Below are 27,814 nucleotides of genomic sequence, written 5' to 3'. Positions count from 1 at the left end.
TATAAAAATTCAACAAAAGGAATAAAAAAACCCAACCATTTTGTATTTTGAAGGGAAACACCTTAAAGAACACAGAAGTGTTAAAAGTATGTAAAAGTTATATGCAAAAACTAACCTAAATAAACTTAGCATGGCTACATTAATACTGGATAAAACAGAAGTTAAGGCAAAAATCATTAGGGTTAGAGAAAGAGAGAGAATGATAAAAGGTTTAAGAGAGAGACAACAATCCTCAATTTGGGGATATTTGAAAACAAAGCCTTTGTAAAATTGATACAAGTAAAAGGAGAAAGAGATGAATCCATTTTCGTTGTGGGATATTTCCTATACCCATCTCAAGTGATAGAACAAGCAGACTGTATTGACATTTATAGAACATAGCTCTAAACATCTGCAAGACACGTTACTTTCAGCTACACTTGGAAGGCTCACCAAAGCAGACCACGTGCTGTGCCACAAAGCAATTGTCAGCAGCTTTCACAGGGTTGGAATATTATACTCTCTGACCATAGTAGAATTAAACTAGAAACTAACATCAAAAGTAAATGTAAAGACTTCCAGTTTCTAGTCCAACATAAAGAGTTTGGAATTCATCACTCCCAATATGACAATCAGAAAAAGCTGAATAAACTGAAAATCAACAACTCTTCTTGAATCCATTAGAGAATTGAAGTCACAGGACAAACAGCTGCTTTGAAAACAGGGAGACAAGAGAAGGCAGAGAATCACAGCTTACTGGGAACAGAAGACACCACTAGAGCCAATGACTAGTAAAAACACTTACAGGGCTGTTAACTGATTGTTGGAGACTGAGTGTAGACTAGCTTGAGAATTGAAAACCCCTGGGGCCCCAGGCTAAGGGAGGGCCTCACCCTACTTTTGTAAGTTTTACCTCCAAGAGCCCCACCAGATTATCAGAGTGAAGATAAGAGAAAAATCCCCTTGTGCTTTCTTAATTAAGACACAAAAAGGTCTCACCATAAAAGAATGGATTAATAAACTAGATTTCATTACAATCAAGATTTTTATGTTTGTTATAAGACCATTGACCATTGACTTCTGGCTACAATGAATCCTCCTTGTGTAGTGAATCTTCTCTGTAAAAGCAAAGTATAGAATATACTAAGTTGTCCCCCAAAACTCTGGGCTGTAGAAGTCAGACAAATCTAAAACTAGATTGTAGTGATGGTTATCTAACTGAATAAATTTACTAACGAACTTCAAACCAACACTTAAAATGGATTAATTTAATGTCGTGTAACTTATACCTTAAGAAAATTACTTTGTTTATTTTTTAAGACATACTAAGAGAGACAAAAGGGAAGCCACAGTCTAGGAGAAGATATTTGAAATACCCATGTAAGACAAAGATTCATATTCAGAATATATAAAGAACTTACATAGATAAATAAGAAAAAGAAATGAACATAATATAATCAAAAGACAGGAACAGACACCTCCCAAATGAGGATATCCAAATAGCCAAAGGCACATGAAAAATGGTCAGCATGATTAGTTGTTAGAAAGCTGCAACTTAGAACCAATGAGATACTACTACACACACAAAAGTAGCTAAAATGAAAACAAGCAAAACCTAAACTACCATATTTTGGCAAAAAATGTGGAACAGTTAAACTCAACTTCTTACAAGAATGTAAACTGATGTAAGCACTTTGAGTTTGTTTTTTTTTTAGCTAAATTACAGTTGATTTACAATATTAGTTTCAGATATACAACATAGTGATTGAATATTATAGATTATATTCATTTTAAAATTTTACAATATTGGCTATATTCCCTGTGCTGTACAATATATCCTGGTAGCTTATCTATTTTATACATAGTAGCTTATACATCTTAATCCCCATCCCTATTTTGCCCCTCCCCTTTTCTCTCTCCCTACTGGTAACCACTAGTTTGTTCTCTATATCTGAGTCTGTTTCTCTTTTGTTATATTCATTCGTTTGTTTTATTTTTTAGGTTTCACATGTAAGTGATAACATACAGTACTTGTCTTTCTCTGACTTATTTCACTAAATATAATACCATCCATTAAATATAATACTTATTTCACTAAACATAATACCCTCCAGGTCCACCTATGTTGTTGCAAAGGGAAAATCTTTATTCTTTTTTATGGCTGAGTAGTATTTCATTGTGTGTATATATGCATCTTATTTATCCATTCATCTGTTGATGGACACTTAAGTTGCTTCCATATCTTGGCTATTGTAAATGCTGCTGCTATGAACATTGGGGTGCATGTATCTTTTCAAATTAATGTTTTAATTTTCTTTGAATATATACCCAGGAATGGAATTACTGGACCATATGGTACTTCTATTTTTGGTTTCTTAAGGAATCTTCATACTGTTTTCCATAGTGGCTACACTAATTTACATTCTCATCAAAAGTGTATGAGAGTTCCCTTTTCACCACTTTCACCGCTTGTTATTTGTGGTCTTTTTGATGATAACCATTCTGACAGGTATAAGGTAATTATTGTGGTTTTGATTTGCATTTCCCTGATGACTAGAGATATTGAGCATCTTTTCATGTGCCTACTGGTCATCTGTATATCTTCTTTGGAAAACATCTGTTCAGGTCTTCTGCCCAGTTTTTTTAATTGGGCTTTTTTTTTTTTTTTTTGATATTGAGTTGTATGGGCTGTTTATTTTGGGTAGTAGCCCCTTATTGGTCATGTAATTGGCAAATATTTTCTCTCATTCAGTAGGCTGTCTTTATTTTTTGACAGTTTCCTTTGCTGTGCAAAAACTTTTAAATTTAATGAGACCCAATTTGTTTATTTTTGCTTTTGTGCCTTAGGAGACCAAAAAAATATTACTACAATTTATGTCAAAGAGTGTTATGCCTATGTTTTTGTTTTCTTCTAGGAGTTTTATGGTTTCTGGTCTTACATTTAGGTCTTCAATCCATTTTGAGTTTATTTTTGTATATGGTGTTAGAGAATGTCCTAATTTCATTCTCACATGTAGCTGTCCAGTTTTCCCAGCATCACTTATTAAAGAGACTGTCTTTTCTCCATTGTGTATTCTTGCCTCCTTTGTCACAGATTAACTGACCAGCTTTGTTCTTTTTTCTCATAATTGCTTTGGCTATTTGGGGACTTTTGTGGTTACATATAATTTTAGGTTTCTTTGTTCTAGTTCTGTGAATACTGTCATGAGTATTTTGATAGGGGCTGCATTGAATATGTAGATTGTTTTGGGTAGTATGGACATTTTAACAATATTAATTCTTCCAATCTAAGGGCCTTGATCTAGGGAAACAGAGGTGACCCAGGGGCCTGGGGTGTGGTCTAGGTGGGACAGCAGCAGCCATTTTAAGCACTTACTCAAATAGCACCACAGAAACAGCCCAAACTTCTGATGGCAGCCTAGCTGCTTCAATTCCTGCAATCATAGCACTGTGATTCCCCAGTTTCAGCCAGCAAACACTCCAGCTCCGCCCCCTCCCACCATGACCTTGCACTAGATCTGGGACAAAAACAACAGATGCAACCTTGGGCTGCAGCTGAGCAGAGCATAGATGCCTACATAGGCAGCCCACTAGGCCTCTAAGCACATGAGCCCACTTACTAAAAAGCACTCCCCTCTGGGGCAAAAGCCCTAGTGTAGGGAGAAGGAAAAATATACACTTAAAGGGACCAGAGCCAGCTTGAGCCCAACCCTCAGGGAACCTGCTCCAGCAACTTAGGAGCAGAGTCCGCTTGTGAAAGGGTGGCGACTGCCACTGAGCAGAGAGGAAGTCTCACCTCACACCCTGTGAAGGCTCTAGGTCCTCCAACACCAGCCGCAGCTCCTATCAAAATGATAGTAGCCAGAACACCCTGAGGAAAGGTCTGGCTGGCATCCACATCAAATCCAGCTCTCATACAAAAGACTGGGCACACACAGTCTCCACAGGGACACTCTCACATAAAAACATTCCTTCAAGATCACAATAGCAAACTGTTTCACCTAAATTCATAGAGACAGAAAGTTAATTAAAATGAAAAAACAGGAACTGTTCCCAATTGAAAGAGCAAGGGAAAAGACCTGAAAAAATAATGAAACAGAGATACTCTGTCTACCAGACAATGAGTTCAAAAAATTGGCAATAAAAGTGCTAACTGAATTAAGTAAGAAAATCAATCTAAGGACAAATCATTTTAACAAAGAACTAGAAACTATAAAGAAGACCAAATCAAAAATAAACAACTTAATTTCTGAGATAAAAAGCACTCTAGAAGCAATGAACAGACTAAATGACACAGAAGAACACATAAGTGATCTGGAAAATAGAATAATGGAAATCACCCAATCAGAACAACGGACAGAAAGACATGGGGGGAAAATGAAAGCAATGAATATGAGATACATGTGATAATATAAAACATGCCAACATTGCATTATAGGGGTTCTAGAAGGAGAAGAGAGAAAGGGGTCAAAAATGTATTTGAAGAAATTATGCCTGATACTTCACAAACCTAGAGAAGAAAACAGATATCCAGGTACAGGAAGCATGGAGGGTTCCAAACAAGATGAACCCAAACACACCAACACCAAGACATATAATAATGAAAATGATAAATTTAACAATAGAGAGTTCTAAAGGCAACAAGAGAAGGATGAAGATTCATAAGCAATGGAACCCCCACAAGTCTATCAGGTGTTTTCTCTGCAGAAAATTTACAGGCCAAAAGGGAGTGGCATGATACATTCAAAGTGCTGAAAGGGAAAAACCTTCCACCTAGGATACTCTACCCAGTAAAATTATCATTTAGAATAGGAGAGAAAAAAGAATAGAAGGAGAGAGAAAAATTTCTCAAACAAAAACTAAAAGAATTCAGCAACATCAAAACTACTCTAAAAGAAATGTAGAAAGTCTACTCTAAACAGAAAAGAATTTGCAGGAAAGGGAAAGTTCCCATAGGGAAGGCAAATATATAGTAAGGGCTGAAGATGATTTGAATAAGTGAGTATATAGATTAAAAAACAAAACAAAAAATATGTATAACTACAAAAACAGTAAAAGGATAGCATGAAAATGTAAAATATGACATCAAAAACACAAAAGATAAGGGAAGAGAGTAAAAATGATCTAAATCTTTTAGAATATGTTTGAATTTAAATGATTATCAGTTTAAAGCAAATATATATAATTATGAGTCAACATATATGGACCCCATGGTAACCACAAATCAAAAATCTGATACACAAAAACCAAAAGAAAGGAACTCAGCATACTACAAAAGAAAATTATCAAACCACAACAAGAAAAACAAAAAGAATAAACTAACAAGAACTACAAAAACACCTGGAAAAGAAGGAATAAAATGGCAGTAAGAACATACCCATCAGTAATTACTCTAAATGTCAATGAACTAAATACTCTGATCAAAAGATAGGAGTGGCTGATTGGATTTTTAAAAAAATGAAGAGCCTACAATATACTGCCTACAAGAGACTCACTTTAGAGTGAAGGACACACATAGATTGAAAGTGAAGGGATGGAAAGAGATATTTCATGCAAATGGAAATGACAAAAAAGCAGGTGTAGCAATACCCATATCAGACAAAATAGACTTTAAAACAAATGTCATAAAGAAACGTAAAATATACTATATAATGATAGAAGGACACCATATAATGATAAAAGGATTAATACAAGAAGATTTTTTTTTAAGGAGAAGATATTATATTTGTTAACATACATGAATCCAATGTAGGAAAACCTAAATATATAAAACAAGTATTAACAACATAAAAGGAGAAGTTGACAGGAATACAATAATAGTGTGAGACTTTAACACCCACTGACATCAATGGACAGATTTTCCAGATAGAAAATCAGTAAGGTAACAGAGATCCTAAATGACATAATAGAATGGTTAGACTTAATATTTTCAAGACATTAAATCCTCAAAAAACAGAATACACATTCTTCTCAAGCATACATGGAAAATTCTCTAGGATTGACCACACACTATGACACAAAACAAGCCTCAACAAATTTAAGAGGACAGAAATTATTTCAAACATATTTTCTGACCACAAAGGCATGAAACTGGAAATCAATGACAGAAAGAGAAATGAGGAGAAAAAAAAAAAAAAAGACTACATGGAGACTAAACAGCATACTACTAAAAAAATCAATGCATCAATGATGAAATCAAAGAGGAAATTAAAAAAAAATTTAAAAAAATTTGGACAAATCACAATGATAACACAACCATACAAAATCTATGGGATGCAGCAAAGGCAGTCCTAAAAAGGAAGTTCATAGCAATACAGGCCCTCCTCAAAAAAACAAGAGAAGTCTCAAATAAACTAACCTAACATACCATCTAAAAGAATTAAGAAAAAAAATACAAACCTAAAATCAGCACAAGGAAGGAAATAATAAAGATCAAAGAGGAAATAAGTAACATAGAGATTCAAAAAGAAAAAATCAATAAAACCAACAGCTGGGTTTTTTTTGAAAGGATAAACAAAATTGACAAGCATCTGGCCAGGTTTACCAAGAAGAAATCAGAGAGGACCCAAATAAACAAAATAAGAAATGAAAGAGGAGAAATAACAACTGATACTGCAGAAATACAAAAAACCATAAGAATACTATGAACAATTATATGGCAACAAATTGGACAACCTAGAAGAAATGGACAAGTTTCTAGAAACATATAACCCACCAAAACTGAATCAAGAAGAAACAGATAATTTGAACAGAATGATTACTAGAAATGAAGTACAATCTGTAATCATCATCATCATCATCATCATCATCATCATCATCATCATCATCATCATCATCATCATCTCCCTGAAAACAAAGTCCAGGACTAAATGGCTTCACTGGAAAATTCTGCCAATCATACAAAGAAGAACTTATACCAATCCTTCTCAAATGATTCCAAAATATAGAAAAGAAAGGAATGCTCCCAAAGTCATTCTATGAAGCCACCATTACCCTGATACTAAGACCAAACAAAGACACTACCAAAAAATATACAGGCCAATATCCTTGAAGAATATAAATGTAAAAATCCTCAACAAAATATTAGCAAACCAAATCCAACAATATATAAAAAGAATCAAATACCATGATCAAGTTGGATTAATTCCAGGGTCACAAGGATGATTCAACCCATGCAAATAAAAAATGTGATACATTAACAAAAGGAAAGATGAAAATCACATGATTACCTCAATAGATGCAGAAAAAAACATTTGACAAAATTCAACATCCATTTATGATAAAAACTCTCATCAAATAAATATAGAGGGAACATATCTCAATGTAATAGAGGCCATTTACAACAAACCCATAGCCAACATAATACACAACAGTGAAAAGTTGAAAGCCTTTTCACTAAGTTCAGGAACAAGACAAGGATGCCCATGCTTACTGCTTGTATTTAACACAGTATTGGAAGTTCTAGCCCCAGCAATCAGACAAGAAAAAGAAATAAAGATATCCAAATTGAAAGAGAAGACCCAAAACTGTAACTGTTTTTAGATGACATGATACTCTATAAAGATCCATAAAGTCTCCACCACAAAACTATTGGAAGTAATAAATGAATTCAGCAATATTTCAGGATACAAGATTAATAGACAGTAATCTCTCACATTTCTCTACACTAATGAAATATTAGAAACATAAAGTAAAAAAAAAAAAAAAATTCCTAGGAATAAGCTTAACCAAGGAGGTGAAAGACCTATATGCCAAAACCTATAGAACATTGACGAAATTAGAGATAAATCAAAGTAATGGAAAGGCAGCCCACGATATCACATTGGAAGAATTAATATTATTAAAATGGCCATATTACCCAAAGCAACCTATAGATTTAATGCAATCCCTATCAAAATACCCAGGACATTTCCCACAGAACTAGAACAAGTAAGCCTAAAATTCATATAGAACCAGAAAAGATCCTGAATTGCCAAGGAATCCTGAGAAAACAGAACAAAGCTGGAGGTACAACCCTTTCAGACTTCAGATTATACTACAAAGCTACAATAATCAAAACAGCATGGTACTGACAAAAAAAAAAAACAGACACATAGATCAATGGAACAGAATAGAGAGCCTAGAAATAAACCCATGCACCTCTGGTCAATTCAACTATGACAAAGGAAGCAAGAATACACAATAGAGAGAAGATAGTCATTCCAACAAGTGGTGCAGGGAAAACTGGACAGCTGCATGTGAAACAATGAGATTAGAACATTCCCTCACACCATATAGAAAAATAAACTCAAAATGGTTTCAAGTCCTAAATGTAAGACCATAAATCATAAAACTCCTAGAAGAGAACATAGGCAAAGCCCTCTTTGACATAAATCGTAGCAATATTTTCTTGGATCAGTCTCCCAAGGCAAAAGAAGCAAATGCAAAAATAAACAAATTGGGTGTAATTAAGTGTGAAAGCTTTTGCACAGTAAAAGAAACCATAAACAAAACAAAAAGACAACATACAGAATGGGAGAAAATATTTACAAGTGATACAACTGACAAGGGGTTAATTTATAAAACATACAAACAACTCATACAACTCAACATCAAAAAAATTCAAACAGCCCAATGTCTGTAGAAACTAAAGTGACATAAAGAAGACATAAAGATGGCTAACAAGCATATGAAAAGTTGCTCAACATGGCTAATTATTAAAGAAATACAAATCAAAACCACAATGAGGTATCACCTCACATCTGTCAGAATAGCTATCATCAAAAAATCTACAAATAACAAATGATGTGGAGGAATGGGAACCCTCATACATTGCTGATGAGAACATAAATAGGTGTAGCCTTTATGGAAAACAGTATGGAAACTCCTTTAAAAATAAAAATAGAACTACCATATGATCCAGCAATTCCACTGCTGGGTATATATCCAGAAAAAGCAAAATCCCTCATTTGAAAAGATAAAAGCACCCCAGTGTTCATAGCAGCACTATTTACAATAGCCAAGACATGGAAGCAAACCAAGTGCCCATCAACAGATGATTGGATTAAGATGATGTGGTACACACACACACACACACATACACAATTGTATATTATTCAGTCATAAAAAGTATGAAATACTGCCATTTGCAGCAACATTGATGGGCCTAAATAACATTATGCTTAGTGAAATAAGTCAGAGAAAGAAAAACACTATATATCACTTACATGTGGAATCTAAAAAATAATACAAATGAATGTGTATGCAAAATAGAAACAGACTCACAGATACAGAAAACAAATTTCTGATTACCAAAGGGGAGAGGGAAGGGAAGAGAAAAAATTTGAAGGTATGGGATTAACAGATATAAACTACTATATATAAAATAGATAGACAACAAGATACAGTGTACAGCACAGAGAATTATACTCATTATCATGTAATAACCTATAATGAAGTATAATCTGCAAAAATACTGAATCACTATGCTGTATACCTGAAACTAACATGATATTGTAAATCAACTATATGTCAATAAAAAATTACAATGGAAATCAATGAAAAGGAAAACCACAAAGAAAAATCAATAAAGCTTGAAGCTATTTCTTTAAGAAGATCAATAAAATTGATAAAACTCTAGCCAGAGTGATCAGAAAAATAAAGAGAAGACAGATTATCAATATCAGGAATGAAAGAGGTAACATCACTATAGTTTCTACAGATATTAATCAATAATAAGAGAATAATAGGAACAAATTTATGCTAATAAATTCAACAACTTAGATGAAGTGGACACATTTCTCAAAAGGCAAAACAACAAAACTTACTCAAGAAAAGAATATATCACCTGAATAGCCCTATATCTATTTTTAAATATTAAATTTATAGTTAAAATTTTTTTCCACCAAGAGAACTCCAGGCCTGTGTGACTTCACTTGGGAATTCTATTAAATATTTAAGAAGAAATAATACCATTTATACACAAACTATTCCAGAAAATTGAAGAGTGAACCCTTCTGAATTTATCCTGTGAGGTGAGAATCATTCTGATACCAAAGCCAGATAAAGGCACTTCAAGAAAATTATAGACCAATGTCCCTCATGAATATAGATGCAAAAGTTAACATTTTAAGAAATGTAATGCAACAATATATAAAAAGGGTAATGCATCATGACCAAATGGGGTTTATCCCAGGAATGCAATGTTGAGTTAGCATTTTAAAATCAGTGTAATTCATCCTATTAACAGATAAGAAGAAAACCCATATGATCATCCCACTGCAGAAAAAGCATTTGACAAAAGCCAACATCCATTCTTGATAAAAACACTCAACAACTAGAAGTAGAAGAAAACTTACTGAATCTGATAAAAATCATCTATTAAAAAACCCTACAGTTAACACCAAGTGGTGAAAGACTAAATGTTTTTCCACTATGTTCTGGAACAAGGCAAGGATGTCATAACTTCTATTCAACATTGTATTGAATGTTCTAGTGAGTGAAACAAAGCAGAAGGAGGAGGAGGAGCAGCAGCATCTTGGAAAGGTAGAAGTAAAACCCTCTTTGTACACAGATGACATTATTGTCTTTGTAGAAAATCTGAAGGAATCTGCAAATAAACTATTGAGTTGAGCAGGTTCGTGGGATACAAGATAAACATACAAAAATCTATTATATTTCTATACAATAGCAATAAAATTAGAAATTGAAAAAATATATTTACAATGACATCAAAATATATAAAATACTTAGTAGTAAATCTGACAAAAGATGTGCAAGACTTTGACAATTAAAACTAAATGCACTGCTGAGAGAAATTAAGAAGACCTAAATATGCAAAGAGAACTACCATCTTCATGGATTGGAACACTCAGTATTGTTAAGGTCTCACTTCTCCCCAAGTTGATGTATAAATTCAACACAATCCCCATTAAAATCCAAACAGACTTTTTTTTTGGTAGACATTTACAAACTAGTTGTAAATTTCATTTGGAAAGCCAAAGGACCTAGCATAGGCAAAACAACATTGAAGAAGAACAAAGCTGGATAATTTTCACTACCTGAAGTCTACACTAATTTTAAAATTATAGTAATCAAGACAGTAAGGTAGTATGTCAAGAAAGAAGAATACATCAGTGGGAACAGAATAGAATCCAGAGATTAAACCCTTACATACATGAACAACTGGTCTTTGCCAAAATTTAAAGGCAATCAGTGGAAAACGTTAGTGTTTTCAACAAGTGGTACTGGAACAATTAAAATATCCAAATAGAAAAATAAGCTTTGATCCATGCCTTGCATCTTACATTGGGCCATAGATCTCAATGTATAATTTTAAACTATAAAACTTCTAGAAGAAAATGTGGAAGAAATGTTTTGTGTCCTTGGGTTAGGCAAAGTGTTCTTAAGATAAGGCAATCCACAAAAGGAGAAACTGATAAATTGGACTTCATCTGAAAGTAACAACTACTCTTCAAAAGATGCTGTTAAGAGAATAAAAAGGCAAGCCACAGATGGGGAAAAGTATTTTCAAATCACATAAATTACATTTATCCAGTACATACACAGTAACAGAAAGACAAACAATTCCATAAAATTGGGCAACAAATTAGAACAGATATATATGTATATGCATACACAGTCCAAATGAATATACAAAAAGATGCTCAATATTACTAGTCATCTGGAAAATACAAATTAAAACTACAATGAGATGCCACTGTACATTTATGAAAATATCTAAAATTAAAAAGATTAAACACACCAAGTGTTGGTAGGTATGTGGAGCATACAGAACTCTCAGATGCTGCTTTCAGGAAAAAAATTTTGTTTGAAATTTTCTTATGAAGTTTAATATACCTTCTATATGACCCAGCCATTCCACTTCTAGGTATTTATCCAAGAGGAATGGAAGGCTTGTACATGAATAGAAGTTCTATATTTGTGTTACCCCTAAACTGAAAGTAACCCAAACACCCCCTGAGCTGTTTTTACTCACATCACTTCTGACACAAAATGTATGTATGTATGTATGTGTGTGTGTGTGTGTGTGTGTGTGTTTCTCTACACCAACAATCAGTTCTTCAACTCTCCAGACACCTACTGGGTGTCCAACCATTCAGTTCAATTCTGACACGAACTACCTGGAGTTAGCACAGACCTCATAGATTAAGGGCTCAGACCCACATGACTGCACCCACCTCATGCCAATCACAAGTCCCAGGACTCCCATATTTCTCACTGACTATAAATCTGGGGTTTCCATGACTCCTTCTTCAGGGTCAATAATTTGCTAGGATGGTGCACAGAATTCAGGAAAGCTCTTTCCTTACTATTATTACCAGTTTGTTATAAGCAATCCAACTCAGGAACAGCTAAAGGGAAGAGATGAATAGGTACGGAGGAGGAGCAAGGAGCTTCTATGTCCTTTCTGTGTGTGTTACCCTCTGATGTGTTCACCAACTTGGAAGCTCTCTGAACCCGTTATTTAGGGGATTTTATGTAGGTCCCATTATGTAGGCATGATTGATTAAATCAGTGGCTATCAGTAATTCAATCTCCATCCATTTCCCATCCCTGAAGAAATGGGGTCTGGGCATTGAAAATTCCAACATGCCTTGGTCTTTCTGGCAACCAGCCACCAACCTAAAGCTATCGAGGGGCCCTTCAGCCAACAATTGTCTCATTAGCATACCAAAGATCTTATCACTCAGAGAATTCCAAGGGTTTTAGGGGTTCTATGTCAGGACCTAGAGACAAAGACTAAATATATATTTCTTATTATCACAACCACTCACCATGTAAATGGATGAAAAATAAAAAGAATAAACATTTGATACCTACAACAGTTTGGTTGATCTCAAAATAATTATGCCAATTGAAAAAAGCCAGACAAAAATGTAATATATATGATATGATTCCATTTGTATAAAATTCTAGAAAATGGAAACTTATTTACATTGACAGGGAGTAGGGAGGAACAGGAAGGGGTTATTACAAAGAAGCACAAAGAAAAATTTGAGGGGTGGCAGATATGATCATTATCTGACTGTGGTGATGGTTTCATGAGTACGTACACTTACCAGTACTTATCAAATTGTATGCTTTATATATGTGTGGCTTACTGTATGTCAATTATACCTCAGTTAAGCTTTTTTCTTTTTTTAAGGTGAGTACTAGATTTCACATAGCAGTGTGGTCATTACCTCCTAAGGAGGCTGCATGAGTCAACTGGAGTAAAGACAAGTCAGATAAGGTCCTACCCAGGAGCTGGGTGGATCTGGGCTCCTCTAGTTTTCTACTGATTTTATCCTTAAAAAGTTTCGATTTTGGATCTTTCCCCACAGTCCCTTTGTTAGAGCAGGCAGATAGCTAGATATGAGCAGAGAAAGGCGGATGCAGGGCAAATGCAGGAAACCATACATCATGTAAGCACCAGGGTTCCCAGGGTAGAGAAAGAAAAGCAGGAACCGCTGTGCTGATGAGTGATTGCAACTTTGGGGCTGATAAGCAGCCCAGGAGCCAACAAAGAACGGTGGAAAATGGCAGGAATCTCCAGTGTTCGAATGTAACCTTTTCCTCATTATGCCCTCTTTACAATAAAGTTAGCCTTGCAGATTAGAAGTACCCATCATGCACCGATACCATGACACTTCCAATCCAGACCAAATAAAGACAAAACCCCCTGCCCTTTGGGAAGGTGGAGTTGGGGTGAAAATCAGGGAATACGACCCCAAACCCTTCCCTCCCCAATGAATATTCCGCCCATTTATTTTTACAACCTATGTAACCAACTTGCCAAAGAAACTCAGGGCAGCTGCTCACCTGAGGCTGCCTACTCTCCCCTTGCGAGTGTATTATCCATTACTTAATAAATCCTCACTTTAATTTTTTTAACCTTCGCGTCTTGTCTCTGAATTCTTTCTGGGACAGGACGAGAACCTGGAACACTGGCTACATCCACTGACAGTTCTATGACACTCATAGAATGACGCTGGAATTGGCAATCACCCTATTTCTACTTATTCCCCATGAAACTGCTCCCACTTAGAAAAACTGAATCTATCCAGGAGGCACAGCAGGAGGGGGCAGCGGTACCCAGGGAGGGGAGCATAATATAACACAGCCTGAGCTTTGGTGTGGGATGAACACCATTCACTAGCTACATAACCCTGGGCAAATCACTTTACCTCTCTGCACCTCTCTGAATTTTCTCATTTCAAAAATATTTAACAATTCCTACCTGATAGAGTTGTCTTGAAGGCATATGTAAAAGGATGAAATGATATCTGGCCGAAGGAGGAGTTCAATAAGAAATGCCTCTCTCTTTTCTGCTGTTGTTTGAGGATTCTCCTTAAGCCAGTGATTCTGCGCATTCCCATCTTCACGTGCTTTCAGGACGCCAGTCAAAGCCTCAGGTGTAAACTGTAAATGAGGTTCTATGTTAGTGGGTCTCAAGCATGGCTCTGTATTAGAATCTCCTGGGGAGATAAAAACAACAGCAAAATACCTGATGCCCAGGTTCTGCTCCTAGAGGTTCTGACTTGAGTCTGTGGTGCAATTGGGCATTGGGATATTTAAAAGCTTCCCAAGAGATGTTAATAAGGGGCCAAGGCTGTGAAACACTGTTCTAATGCTTCTCAGGCTTTAATGTGCATTAAATCACTGGGGATCTTGTTAAAATTCAGATTCTTATTCTGTAGGTTTGTGATTCTACTTTTCTAATAAGCTCCCAGAGGATGCTGATGCTCTTAGTCCTAGGATGACACTTTGAGTAAAAAGACTAAACCCCAGCTGAGCATCAGAATCGCATAGAGATCTTTTAAAGCTGAAGGTTCCCAGGTCCTGCCCTTGGATGAGGCCCACAGCCCATGCATGTTTATAGGTCAGCCAGATAAGTCTATGTGCTTCTTTTACTGAGAACCATGAATTTAGTCTGACCTTTCACACTCGAGGACACTGTATGCCCAAGAAGCCGTGTGACCTCTGTCCTGATGTAAATTTCTGCCAGGAATGTTCATTAGTGAATGAAACGTATTTTCAATGGGGACATTTTCTGGTGTGTAGGTTTCCAGTGCTGATTGGGAACTGCAATCTGCAGTGTGAGTCGAATGTGACGGTTTCATTAACACACAGCTCAGAACCTCGCCGAGAAGCAGCCTGTGTGATGAATGGGGTCCCGGGTTCTACTTGAAGCATTATCACATAATATATCAGTTTTATGTCAAATGAACTGATGGTTTTATGGCCTTTCCATTCAATTTGATAGGCTCCTTGTCACTGGCTCTTTTTAATATGGCTAGAGGGCATTTTTTGGTGGTGATGACATAGTGATTTATAAAACCCACTTCATGCATCAGCCACACATATGTAAATCAGACACATTTCATTCTGGAAAAAATTGTCATTGCCATCGTGTGATAAATAGGTGCATATTCAATGAGCAAGCATCCATCAAGACACAGATTTGAATTCATTTTTCTATATACCATACGACCAAACAGTTAGCACTATGCCTGGGATATAGTCTTGCAATGCAGGATTCTTCTAAATGGGAGACATACAGTAACTGAGCTCGGTGCCAACTTGACCCTCATCGTGCTAGAGCAAGGTGGCTGGGGACTCAGTTGGAGACACCAGAGCATCAGCTGGAGGTGGGAGAAGAAGAAGAAAGGAAACATTCTTTTTTTTTTTTTTAACTCTAAATTCCAAGATTGCTGCAGAACTTAATATTCCTAATCTTATTTAGTCCTCAGACATGCTGCAAGGTGGAAATTATTATCTACATCTTAAAGACAAGAAAACTCAAAAGCCCATGCTCCTCCTGCTGCACTACAGTGCTGTCTCAAAGCAGGAGCAGCACCTGCAGGTCAGTGGAAGTGAATTGTTGCTGTGATACCAGCTTTGCCGAGACCAGACTCCAGCTGTCAGCAGCTGTACCTGCCATCTGCTTCCAGTACCCAGCCTTAAATCTGTAGAGAAGCAACATCAGAGGTGCCAGTGATAAAATGTGAAGGTTTGAAAACACACACACCCACTCTAACTGATGAGCTACTAGCGTGAAATAAAATTGTAACTAAATTTAAAACCTCCTAGAAATAATTGGCAACAGAAATGCATGAAGTAAATCTGAAAGAAATATATTTTACTTCCTAAGTATTTGTGACATTTTTTTTGGAGGGAGGCTTATGTAGGGGAGCAAAATTTGCCACCCCAAATATGTCACTTTGGCATGAAGATTATTGGGGCTGATTATGTTCTAAGAACAAAAGACTCTGGAAGACTTTCTTTTTACCTCCCCCTTGACTGCCTAAAAGAATTTAGATGAAGAAACTGGTCCAGGAAGAGCACTGTCACCAGAGATCTCCACCCAGAATACAAGCTAGGAGTGGTAAGGGAAACGCAGCAGGGCCTGGAGACCAAGGTCCTCTCTGTGTCCCATTGTCTCTGCAGGGCCCAGCAAACATTTGTTTTTCCACCTCCATGTGAATTGTCTTCCTTCCCTTTGAAGTCCCAATATCCCATTCCCTTCTTCTCTCAGTGTCATACAAGCCTCAACTGCTAACTTGTCCCAGGTTCTCATTTTTCTTGTGGGGCTCCTTATGTTTGTAATTTTATTTGATATTTTCCTGTTAATCTGTCTCATGTCAATTTATGATTTTCATTGTCACCTTTTTGCTTGCTTGTAGTTAATTTTTTAAATGATTAACACGTTTTACTTAGGTAGAAAGAAAATATCAATGATAGATTATTTTTAGACTCTATAGAGAGGGACTGGGGCTGCTTCCCATGTGAAGAATGGCTGATGGCCAACCCAGACAGGTGCTGATCTGACGCCTGTGCATGTGCATCTCAGAGGAAGAAGCAGACTCAAGCGCAGCACGGGTTGGCAGGGGGCTAGAAGGAGCTGCGGGAAGGCTGGGAGGTAACAGAATCAAAGAGGGAAAGAGTCAGCGAGGTAGGGGGGAACCCAATTCATTGAAAACTTAAATAATCAAGGGACAGAATCAATCCTTCTTAATGACTATGAAGATAATATTCCTGTTTCATATGCCTTTGGATTATTGAATAGGTCAGCTCAAGGCAGGAGGATGGTGTCCTGTGATCTACGGGCCTTAAATATCACTGGAATCAATTGTTTTTATCAGAAGTTGACACATCTCTAGAATGTGATTCCCATATCACACAGAAACTTGTGGTTTCTTAGCCTTAATAAAAATTCTAAGACAAAGGGAAATAAATTTCAAATACCATGATTTTTTCTAACATTTAGGTGTTTGCTTTTTACTCCTCACATTGGTTATAGAGGACTTTTTTTTTTTGAAGTATAGTCAGTTTACAATGTTGTGTCAATTTCTGGTGCACAGCATAATAGTTCAGTCATACATATACATACATATATTTGTTTTCATATTCTTTTTCATTATAGGTTACTACAAGATATTGAATATAGTTCCCTGTACTATACAGTATAAACTTATTGTTTATCTATTTTATATATAGTAGTTAGTATCTGCAAATCTCAAACTCCCAATTTATCCCTTCCCACCCCCTTCCTCCACTGGTAACCATAAGTTTGCTTTCTATGTCTGTGAGTCTGTTTCTGTTTTGTAAATAAGTTCATTTGTATTTTTTTTTATTAAGTTGGGTGAGCTGTTTATATATTTTGGAAATTAAGCCCTTGTCAGTCTCATCTTTTGCAAATATTTTCTCCCATTCCGTAGGTTGTCTTTTTGTTTTGCTTGTGGTTTCCTTTGCTGTGCAAAAGCTTAGAAGTTTAATTAAGCCTCATTTGTTTATTTTTGCTTTTCTTTCTATTGCCTAGGTAGACTGCCCTAGGAGAACATTACTAAGATTTATGTCAGATAATGGTTAGAGGACTTTTTGATGGTGATTCTGTGCAGAGAAGCATTAGTAAAACACAAAGGAAAATGATTAAGTTTAGGTCACTAAGACAAATAGTGGTTTCCTCTCTTGTTTGTCTGTAACCCCACTGCAAAAAAAAAAAAAAAAATTCATGAAGAGACAGAAGCTCTCATTTTCTCTGAAACAAGAGTCACATTTAAGGCCATTTAAGTTTTCATCAATAAATGGAAAATCTTCTACAAATATTTTGAAAAATGTTTAAAAAGAGTAATAGAGGCACTGAAAGTGTCTGTTTCCTCACAGATTCACATCTGCACTAGAGAACCCTACTCTTTCCATCTTTGCCAATCTGATAAATGAAACTGTTATTTTAATTTGCTTTTAATTACTAGCGAGGCCAAAAGCCTATTGTCAAGACAGGTACTTTTCCATTTTGTAGTCACTCCTGCAGCATCCTTGTTTGTACGTTAATGACAGTAGAAATCACAGAGAATGAACTAGCATGAATCACAACATTACGTTCAATTCAACATCTATTATGTACCTTCTATGTGCTTCACTGTTAAGTTTTTCTTCTCCAGAAGACAGTGAACTCCTAGATGAGAGATTTTACTTTGTTCATCACATCCAGCAAGTCCCACTTTCTTTCGGACTGTAAGACAGATAAAGTCACGTATGGAGGGCTTGCAGTCTATCAGAAGAGAAGGGAGTATGGCCTGGCCCCCAGCAGGATGACTGCATTTGCTTTCCCAGGTGTGCTGGTGCTTTGTCCCCACCCTTTACCCCTCCGCTATGGGACCAGGAACCAAGAGAGTTAAAGTAACTTGCTCAAAGCCAAAAAGGAATTCATAGCAGAGCAGGGACTAGAACTCAGGTCTTCTTTCCCGTCGCTCTGTCATTAGCACTATGTTGCCTCAGATCTAAACTCAAATGATGGCTTTTTATTTCTGAACTTGCTCTTGATTTTTCACTGCAGTTACTGCCGTTGGGTTGATTGTAGCTCTCCAAGTAGATTTTTAGACCTCCAGAAAAGGAATCACTCCGTCCTCTGCTGATTCTTCCATCTATCGTGCCTAACATGGGGCTGCCAGTCTAGAACGTTGCTTGGGGGAGGCTGTGTCTAAAACGTGTTTAATAAGAACACTAGGAGATTATTTGTTATATGCTATAGCTTATCTTAAATTTTAAAGGAAGTGGGTTTTTCTCCTTCCTTCCTCTAAAGCATTTCTTTAATAGTCACTGAGTGATTTGGAGTGCGTTCAGTTTGGTCTGAGCTTCATTTGGTGATTTTTAAATTTTTTACTTTTGCCATGATTAAAGTCTATAGTAATTTCTCCTTAGAGAACAATTGATTAAAAAAAAATTCCTCATTCCTTTCCAGTCACCAATTAGAAAGCTTAATCTAAAATGAAAAAAAATTTTTTTTACCATAACCAACACTAACAAGCAATTCCCATTTCATCTAACATGGTGGTAAGAACCTACATTTAAATCACCATGGGATGTTACATTCTTGAAGGAGGAAAGAGAAAGCTAAAAACCACCAGTGAGAAGTTAAAAAATCCTGCTAATCACAATTGCTTTCCTGAGGGGAGGAAAAGAAATCACCCCCCTTAAAGCCACCCAAAGCCAGCAAAACAAACTGTGACCAGACAGTGTCCTATCCACAGCACTCTCACTTCCTGTCTGGATTAGAAGACAGAGATTGTCGCCAGACCAAACACCCGGAACTGATTTAGAGTGGTCGGTGCTTCTTCAGCAGTCCCAATTATCACTGTTAGTTCTGGGATCTTCGCCATCACCTGGCCCTAGCTGATAAATAATACCATTATTCTTCTGCTCTCGAGCTCAGGTATAAGTCTCACTTAGGGGGAGCTTAGATTTATAAGTGATGTAATTTAGAATTTTAGGCTCGTAATTTAATGCTTCAGAAATGTCTTCTTTATCTTTTCCAGAATGATAAATGGGCAGATCCCTGGCACAGCTCCCCATCTGCTCACTCGATCTCCTTGCTTTTGATGAAGGCCTTATTATGCTGGATTCACTACTGTTTGTTGTAGAAAAAGCAATGATTTGGTGCAGACAAGAAAGGAAAGATTAATTTTAATGGCAGAGGAGAAGTGGTACTTTTGGCAAGATAAATAATACTCCAGAGTACTTAAGTTATAGCAGGCTTTGAATTGGTATTTTGGAAAATCATATTTTAAATATATTTAATTACATAAACAATTAAAGCTCATATTTATGTAATGTTTTACACATACTGTCTATTTAACACTTTCAACATCCCAATGTGGTGTGTATTATTATTATGCCCATTTTATAGACAGGCATAGAGAGATTATGCAACTCTCATGTTTATGCTTCTTCTTAACACTTAGGTGTTTGCTGTTTAATCCCCACATTGGCTATAGAGCAGTTTGGGGTAGTGATTCTGAGCAGAGAAACATAAGAAAAAACACAAAGAAAAATGGTTCGTTCTAGGTCACTAAGGCAAATGGTGGCATCTTCTCATTGGCTCGCCTATAATCTCACTGCAAAGACCCCCAAAATGTCCAAGAAGAGGCAAAAGCTTTCATTTCTTTTGAGACAAGAGTCACAGGAACTATTTAAGTTTTCATCAATAAATGGGAAATCTTCAAATATTTTGAAAAAATTTAAAAAGATTAATAGAGGCACTGAAAGTGGAAGGATAAATTCATCTTCAACCATCATTTGAGACCTGGGCCTGTGTGCCCACAAGTTCACCCAATTGGTGAGAAAATAAGAGCTCATGCTAACTGGGAGCCCACTATGCAAGAGGCTTTATACCAGTCAGTTTACTTAAATTGTTTCTCATCCTCACAACATCCTTCAGGTGGTTAAATCGATGTTGAGTTAGGTGTTACTAACTGTGCCATCAGTGTACCTGGGGCACCCCTTCCACCCAGCACTTACTGCCTTATTTTGAAATTAGATTGATGCCTTCTTGACAATTCGATGAATACCAAGAGCAGAAGCAGTATCTTCATCATTGTTGTACACCTAGATCTTGCCAAAATGTCTAGTACTTCATAGTTGCTAAATGAATGTGTATTAAAGAATATTTAGCAGCAGCATGGAAGGACCTAGAGATTATCATGCTAAGTGAAGTCAGTCAGGCAGACAAAGACCTGTAAAGGTGTCTAAGAAAGAGAATTTGGAGCTAAGAGGAGCAGGAGCACCATTATTGGCTTAAAGAATAACTTGTCTTTTGGGACTTGAAATTATTTTGAAATGAAGTTGCTGTTAATGCTGAGAAAGGGAAATTGGCCACTTAAGTGGGCAATGGACTACGTCAGCTGGAGCTACAAAATCCAGCTTCTGCTTCTGCTGTTGCTTCTGCTGTTCTAATCTCTTTGGCCTCCATCTTCACTGTTTGGCTCTTTAATTTCAAAGAGGTGTCCTTAATTTCAAAGAGGTGTCCTCTGATGTACAGCTATTTCTCCTACAGGCAACTTGAGAATGGGGCCCAGGGACCAGGTAAAACATCTGTCCCTTGGTTACCAAGACTGAGGTAAAGAAAGAGGGACAGAAACCAAGAGAGGGAGCCGACTCAGAACTGGACTTGGTAGTAGCTGAATTTATGGACAAGGCACTATTCTAAGCACTGGGGACGCAATGATATGCACATTAAATAAGGTCTCATCATTCCTGGGCCACATGTTCCAAGGGGGAAGATAGTTAATACATTAACAGATGAATATACACTATGATGTCAGAACTGTGAAGCATCATGGAAAAAAAACCAAAACAGGACAAAAGATAGAGCCTGATACGAAGATGTCTCTGAAAAGGATTGAGGATTGGCATTGTGTCTGGGGAACCATGTAACTATCTGGGGGACACAGAGTAGGAAGGCCCTGAGGTGGGAGGGTGGCTATAACTTATAAGAACGTTGAGAATGCAGGTGTGGCCAGGGCAAAGTGAGCAAGGATCAGAAATGAGGTGGGAGAGATAGCCAGGGGCTGGATGCACGGTTTTCTGGGACATGATGAATACTTGGGATTCTACTGTATGTGTAATAAGAAGTCATTAGACTGTGTACTTTGGACAGGAAAGTGAAATGATTTGCTTTATATTTTAAGAGACTCACTCTAGTTACCATAAACAGAAGTACTGAGTGATTACGATGATTACTTGTACCCAACTGAATAAAGCATTTGTAACAAATTTTGATAAGTAATCAATAAACAAAATGGTACCTGTTGGAAATGTATTTCTTAAATGAGAGAGATGGAGCTGCTTTTTTCTTTCAAGCAGTTTATATACCCATAAATGAATAATCCCAGAGAGAGATAAATTTAGAGCCAATTATATTCCTATTTTTCTTTTCATAGTTATAAGCTTTGTGACATCTACTTCTCATAATTAAAGAGATAGGAGAGGAACATTTTTATAGTAATGTTCTTCAATCTTTAAAATTCCTTTTAAGCTATTTGTTAAAGATTACACTGCAATTTATTATTAAAATTATTGTTGATGGCCTGTCAATTGATAACTGGATTATGCCCTCCTTCAACATTGTGTCATAAACCAGAAGCCTCCCAACTTGTAAAAAGGACTTGTTACTCAGTAGTTGGATCCCTCAACATCGGTGCCAATATTTTGAATCCTTCCTTTGACATTTTGCAGATTTTTATACCCGCGGCAATGAGCCAAGTTAAGTTTCAATGACAGGGAAGGGCTGGTTTCTATTTTGTTATGGAGCAGAAGACGATGGCAAATTGCCACCCTGATCAAAGCAGATCTCTGGCACATAAGTCTAGGACAGAGTACATACACTAACCTGAAATCTAGAAATTGATTCTTTTAAAGCTGGGCTTGCCTGCCTACACCTTGAAAAGTCTGTCTGCCCACTGCTCCCGTTGGTGAGCTCATAAGGGTATGTGTGGTATTTCATTTCTCTGTACCTCTAGTCGAAGCCAAACGTCTGGCACAGAGTTGTCATCCTGTTGTTAAACAACGAGGGAAGTGGGGGCTGGAGTGTCAATCTCAGGTATTCCCATTCTCCCATATTTTTCCTAATCCTCGCTGAGATGGAGTAATTGGAATGTGGAAATATTTTCGGCCTAGAGGGGTACCAAGCCGTGGGTTATAACGTCAAAAACATAAACGCAGAAAGATGCAAAAAGTTGTTTTTATTACCCAAGGAGGAGAGTTGCAACCAATGAAAGGGACAGTTTGTGTCAGTTTTCCTGTTTGGCGTCATGGTTTCATTACAGTTACAGTCAAACAATTAGGTTTTCATTCTCCCCCTTCTCAGGTCAGGCGGCAGCAGCGAGCGGTGGTCCAGTCTCCTGGGTTACACTGGCAGTGGCACGTGGTTTCCTTCCGGACATCCCAGGAACCACAGCCATAGCCACAGGCACAGCCAGTGACAACAGTCCCTACATGGGCACACAGAACATAGACATCAGAACCTTTGCTTTTGAGAGGAGGGAAATCCTCCCAGAATCATCTTTTATCCTTATGCATCCCAGAGGTAGAGCTAGGTTTTGTGGGGTCGAAAACTAATTCAGTTTTAAAGGTCCTCTTTAAGGGAAAAAAAAAAAAACAGACTACTGTAAAAAAATTTAAGTACGGGGTCATGGAAGAAACCCGCAGAAGTGAGAGGCCTGGGCGTTTCTGATTTCTTAGGGTCATGAGAAATTTACTTTTGTGCTGGCCTTTAACCACCAAAACAGAACAGGGAAAGGAAGATGAAAGACAGGGGGAGTGGTAGTGGCAGGACCAGAACAGGACTATTGAAGGGAGGAAAGGCTGGGTATGCAGCCATGAAAGGAGGGTAGGAAGGGAAGAGACAGAAACCCAAGATTCCTCAGTAGAATCCTTAAGCAAAATGAGAATAGGAAGGGATCTCTGGGAACAAAGAGTTCTGACTCAGCCTCAGGATAATACAAATGTCAGGTGGGGGAAGGTGGAGGTGTTGAGGGATAGACAGAGGAGGGCACGGGGCATCATACCCACCACTTCTCCTCATGGAGTTACTCACCTGCAGGGCAGGAAGACAATTTGCCTGAGTTCTTGACACTGATACATGAGATCGTCTTTTGGTGGGCAGAGGGATTGAGCTCTGAGTAGAAAGAAGGGACATTGCCCATTATCTCTGTCTCCCATCATCCCCTTCCAAATCCTCTTCTAATTCAGAGGTGAATTATTCACTAGCTTTTAAGGTTAAGTTTCTTCATTTGTAAGATGAAAGTAATAGTTGTACTTAATTTCTAAAGTGAAAATTAAGTGAAGTAACCTAAAGCTTTGTATTCAAGTTCATTCATAATGAGTGTTCATAATATAGGTATCCTCCTCCACTTCCTGCTTTCTCATCATCAACATTATCAACCTCATTATCATCAGACAAACCTGGATTTTTAGCCAAGAGTCCAAAAGTGATACAGGAGTGGAGCTAGAGAAGAAGTTAGGGCTTAGGAACAGAAGGCATGATCAGGGGCTATCCTCCCATCCCCTCCCCCACGCCGCTCAATCCCACACAGTACCTAGACCAATAAGAGCATCCTTTATCTTTTTATCTACAATGGAGTCTAAGGAATCATGAGCAACTCCTAGGATTATCAGCTGGAGAAGGGGGATGAGGATGAGAAGGAAGCAGGAGGTCCTCTTCATCCTGTAGAAATGCCGTGCCCTGGGACTGGGAGAAAAGATGGAAAGAAACAGATCTCAGAGCTCCAGCATGGTTGGGAAAGAAGAGAATGTGAAGTCTCAAGAGAGGACAGATGGAGGAACATCAGTGTCAGTACAGAGGAGCCTGGAGCTCTCTAAGCAGTTTGGAGAATCAGGGAGCATGGGTGCAGAGCACTTACTCACCAAAAAGGTCAGGAAAGGTCTGCAGAGACTGGTCAGGTAAGGGTGTTTTATACTCCGTGATATTGACATGGGCACCCCTTAACACACAAGCATCCACCCACATACAAACACACTCCCCAGTAAATTTCTAAAGAACTGCCTCTTGGCATATGGCACACAAGCATGGTAAACTTCAGTGTGTCCGAGACAAGCAATAACTGCCTTTATTCTGGTTCTCTGCCAGGGGGAGACCTCCTGCCTTTCTGTTCTTCCCTCACCTTTCTTCTTGGCAACCTGATACGGCCAACACCTGGGCCTTCTGTTGGTTGCCCCACACTGTGGGTCTCTTATCTGATCCTTCGTTGGGAGGAGGTGGCTCTATGGTCCGCTGAATGAGGGCGCTCCTTATCACCTGTTTAAACAGCATTTTATACTTGTCCTTGGCTAACCCCACCCATAGGAAAATAACAGAAAACCTGATTAACGCTGGTTTACAGACAAGGAAGCTTACTATTTACTTAACCAGAAGTGTGGTGCTTGATTCCAGGGTTCTTTTGGAAGCTTGACAGAGAATATTAGCAGTCTGATCTCTTCCCCTTTTTCTGTACTACCCTCAGTTTTTTGACTTGTCATCTTTTATCTTGTCTCCTCGTGGTCATAAGGTGGTGGGCAACACATCCTCACCTGAGACCCTGAGAAGGAAGGAAGGATTAGGGTAAGGCCATTCTCTTTGGAGGCTTTGCTTTTTTATTTTAGAAGCAAGATTTTCTCCTAGAGGATCAGGCGGATTTCTCCCTACACTTCATTGTTCATTCTGGGTCACAGGACCTCCTTTCCCACCGTGTGTGGCTGAGAAATTTAGTACTGCTCCACAATCCCTTATTCAAGATCCCTGGCCCAGATGTGTTTCAGAGCTCTGGATTTTTCAGATTTTAGAAGGTAAGAGAGTGCAAATTCTGTATATTTGGCTATACTTAGTACCAAGGAGGCCTGCAGCAGCATCCTGTAATAAAACACATTAATGTCTGCTGCAATAATGAATGAAAATTCACAAAATGGGGGATAAGGACCAAAAAGATCCTGACACCAAGGCTCTATCCAATTTTGCTGCCAAATGAGTTAGTCTCAAACTTGGGGAAACATTTTTAGACTTTTAGAGCCTTTTAGATTTGTTTTTTTTTTAAAAAGACTTTTATTTGGTGGTTGGGGGGGTAACTAGGTTTGTTTGCTTGTTTATTTATTTATATGGAGGTGCTGGGGATTGAATCCAGAAGCCCATGCATGCTAAGCACGCACTCTACCACTGAGCTATGCCCTCCCCACTAAAGCCTTTTAGATTTTGGAATATGGTAAAAGATGAGGACTTGTATATGGCCAAGAGGAGCAGGAGTGCTGTGATTCATCCTCCAGGACAGGGCACATGGTCACCATATTGAATCCTATGATTCAAGAGCAAGATAAAGGAGTAGAGAATGGCTGATAGATGACCACTACTGGAGGCAGTCGGGTGGTGGTCGGGGTCGGGGGAGCCTGGCTCTGCTTCTGCATGGTCAGCCTCACTGTTGCCTTCCCTAGAGATGCGCTCCAGTGAACAGCTATTTCTTCTATATATCTCCCTTTGGCAACTTTGAGAATAGGGGTCAGTGATGCCAGGAAAAGGCAAGGATGCTTCCTTAATTACCAGATAGGAGTTTGCGGGAAAGAAAGAGTGATAGAGAACAAAAAGAGCATAGACTTGGATTTGGTGTAGAAGTTGGGTAGATGAATTCATTTCTTAGTTCAATGACCATTTATAGAGCTTCTCTGAACCAACTTGAGCTCTGGTGACTCAGCAGTGGGCAAAGTAGACAAAGTCCTTCCTTTGCCCTCTTGAGACTACATTCTAAGGTGGGAGATAAATATATATTATGTCAGATGGTGAAAAATGCCCTGAAGGAAAAGAAGTCAAGCCAAGGCAATTGAGCGTGCCTCAATGCTGCTGTACACAAGCAGTGTGTTCAGGGAAGGTGTCTTAGAAAAGGAAACTTGAAACAATGATCTGCAGAAGTTTGGGTGAGGCATAGGAAAAGCAAGGAAAGATGGTCCAAGGAAAGAGACAAGGAGGGGCCCGAGGCAGAGAGATGGTTGTTGTGCTGAAGGTATAGCAACAAACGCTATGGGCTTTGTCCTGCAAAGACCCACCGTGGAAGAATGAATTACTCTAACAAGTCAAGAGAGTGAAAGGGAGCCAGAGACCAACTCCAACCCCCTGACCCTCTCCAAAACTCTGGTATTTATTGAGAACAGTCAGACAAAGGATTAAGGTAAAACACGTCATAGGAATGTGTTAGGGGCATGGTGTACGTGCAGGTGCAGGTCAGCAGTTTTGTGAAAAACAGAAACATTAATCTTAATCTATATATTTAGGGAGAAGTTTACAATGTCTAAGGAGTATACAATCGATAATGGAAACCAGGCAGGCACAAAGACCCCATGAAGATCAAGATCCAAGTAGATAAGTGAAGAATGCTCTGCTGTTTTCAGCAAGGCAAAAGGTAATGGTTTTCCAAGAAGCAGAAGCAGCCCTGCAGCTAGCAACCCACACCTAAGATAAGCAAGGTGTGTGAGCAGCAGTTTTCTGCATTGCAGCCCTACAGCTTATTAACCCATGAGTGTGCTCCTACAGAAAGCAGCGTGGCTGGACAGAGTGAAGGGAGGAAGGGAAAGAGACGTCAGAAGAGGTCTAAAACACAGCTAGGGCCAGATTCCACAGCACGTGTACACCAACTCCAGGGCTCCGGGTTTCACTGCAAATCTGACAGGAAATTACTGGAATGTTTTGCTCAGGGGAGTGACATGAGATGATTTATGTTTTATACAGCTTTTTGAGTCCACTATTGTGGAAAAGAGGTTGGATGGAAACAGGTAAACAAGGAAACCAGGCTGCGGGCTTTTGTAGGGTTCCAGGTATCAGGTGGTAGTTGGGGAAGGAGTGAGAATTGGATGTGTTGCCGAGTCCAAACTCGTTCTGCTGGCCGCATGACAGGCCAATAAATCGGGAGACAAGGTGCTGAGGCAAGGAATAATGACTTCATCTGGAAAGCCAGCAGACCAAGAGGATGGCAGACTAATGTCTTGGAGAACCATCTTCGCTAGTCAGAATACAGGCTCCTTTTATATGAAAAATAAA

The 27,814-nt window shown here is 38.1% G+C and overlaps 1 protein-coding gene across 1 annotated transcript; it reads right to left on the bottom strand.

Moving 5' to 3' along the window:
• Positions 1–23,029: 23,029 nt before the first annotated feature.
• Positions 23,030–24,477, bottom strand: RETNLB (resistin like beta). The gene is made up of 3 exons (XM_031456700.2): positions 24,339–24,477; positions 23,837–23,917; positions 23,030–23,231 (listed from the first exon to the last, which is right to left on the bottom strand). Exons 1-3 carry the CDS (start codon positions 24,463–24,465, stop codon positions 23,104–23,106), a joined length of 336 nt encoding a protein of 111 aa, XP_031312560.1. The 5' UTR covers positions 24,466–24,477; the 3' UTR covers positions 23,030–23,103.
• Positions 24,478–27,814: the final 3,337 nt, after the last annotated feature.

Source organism: Camelus dromedarius, chromosome 2, assembly GCF_036321535.1.
Source record: "Camelus dromedarius isolate mCamDro1 chromosome 2, mCamDro1.pat, whole genome shotgun sequence".
NCBI lineage: Eukaryota > Metazoa > Chordata > Mammalia > Artiodactyla > Camelidae > Camelus > Camelus dromedarius.
This window is presented reverse-complemented; position numbering and strand designations above follow the sequence as displayed.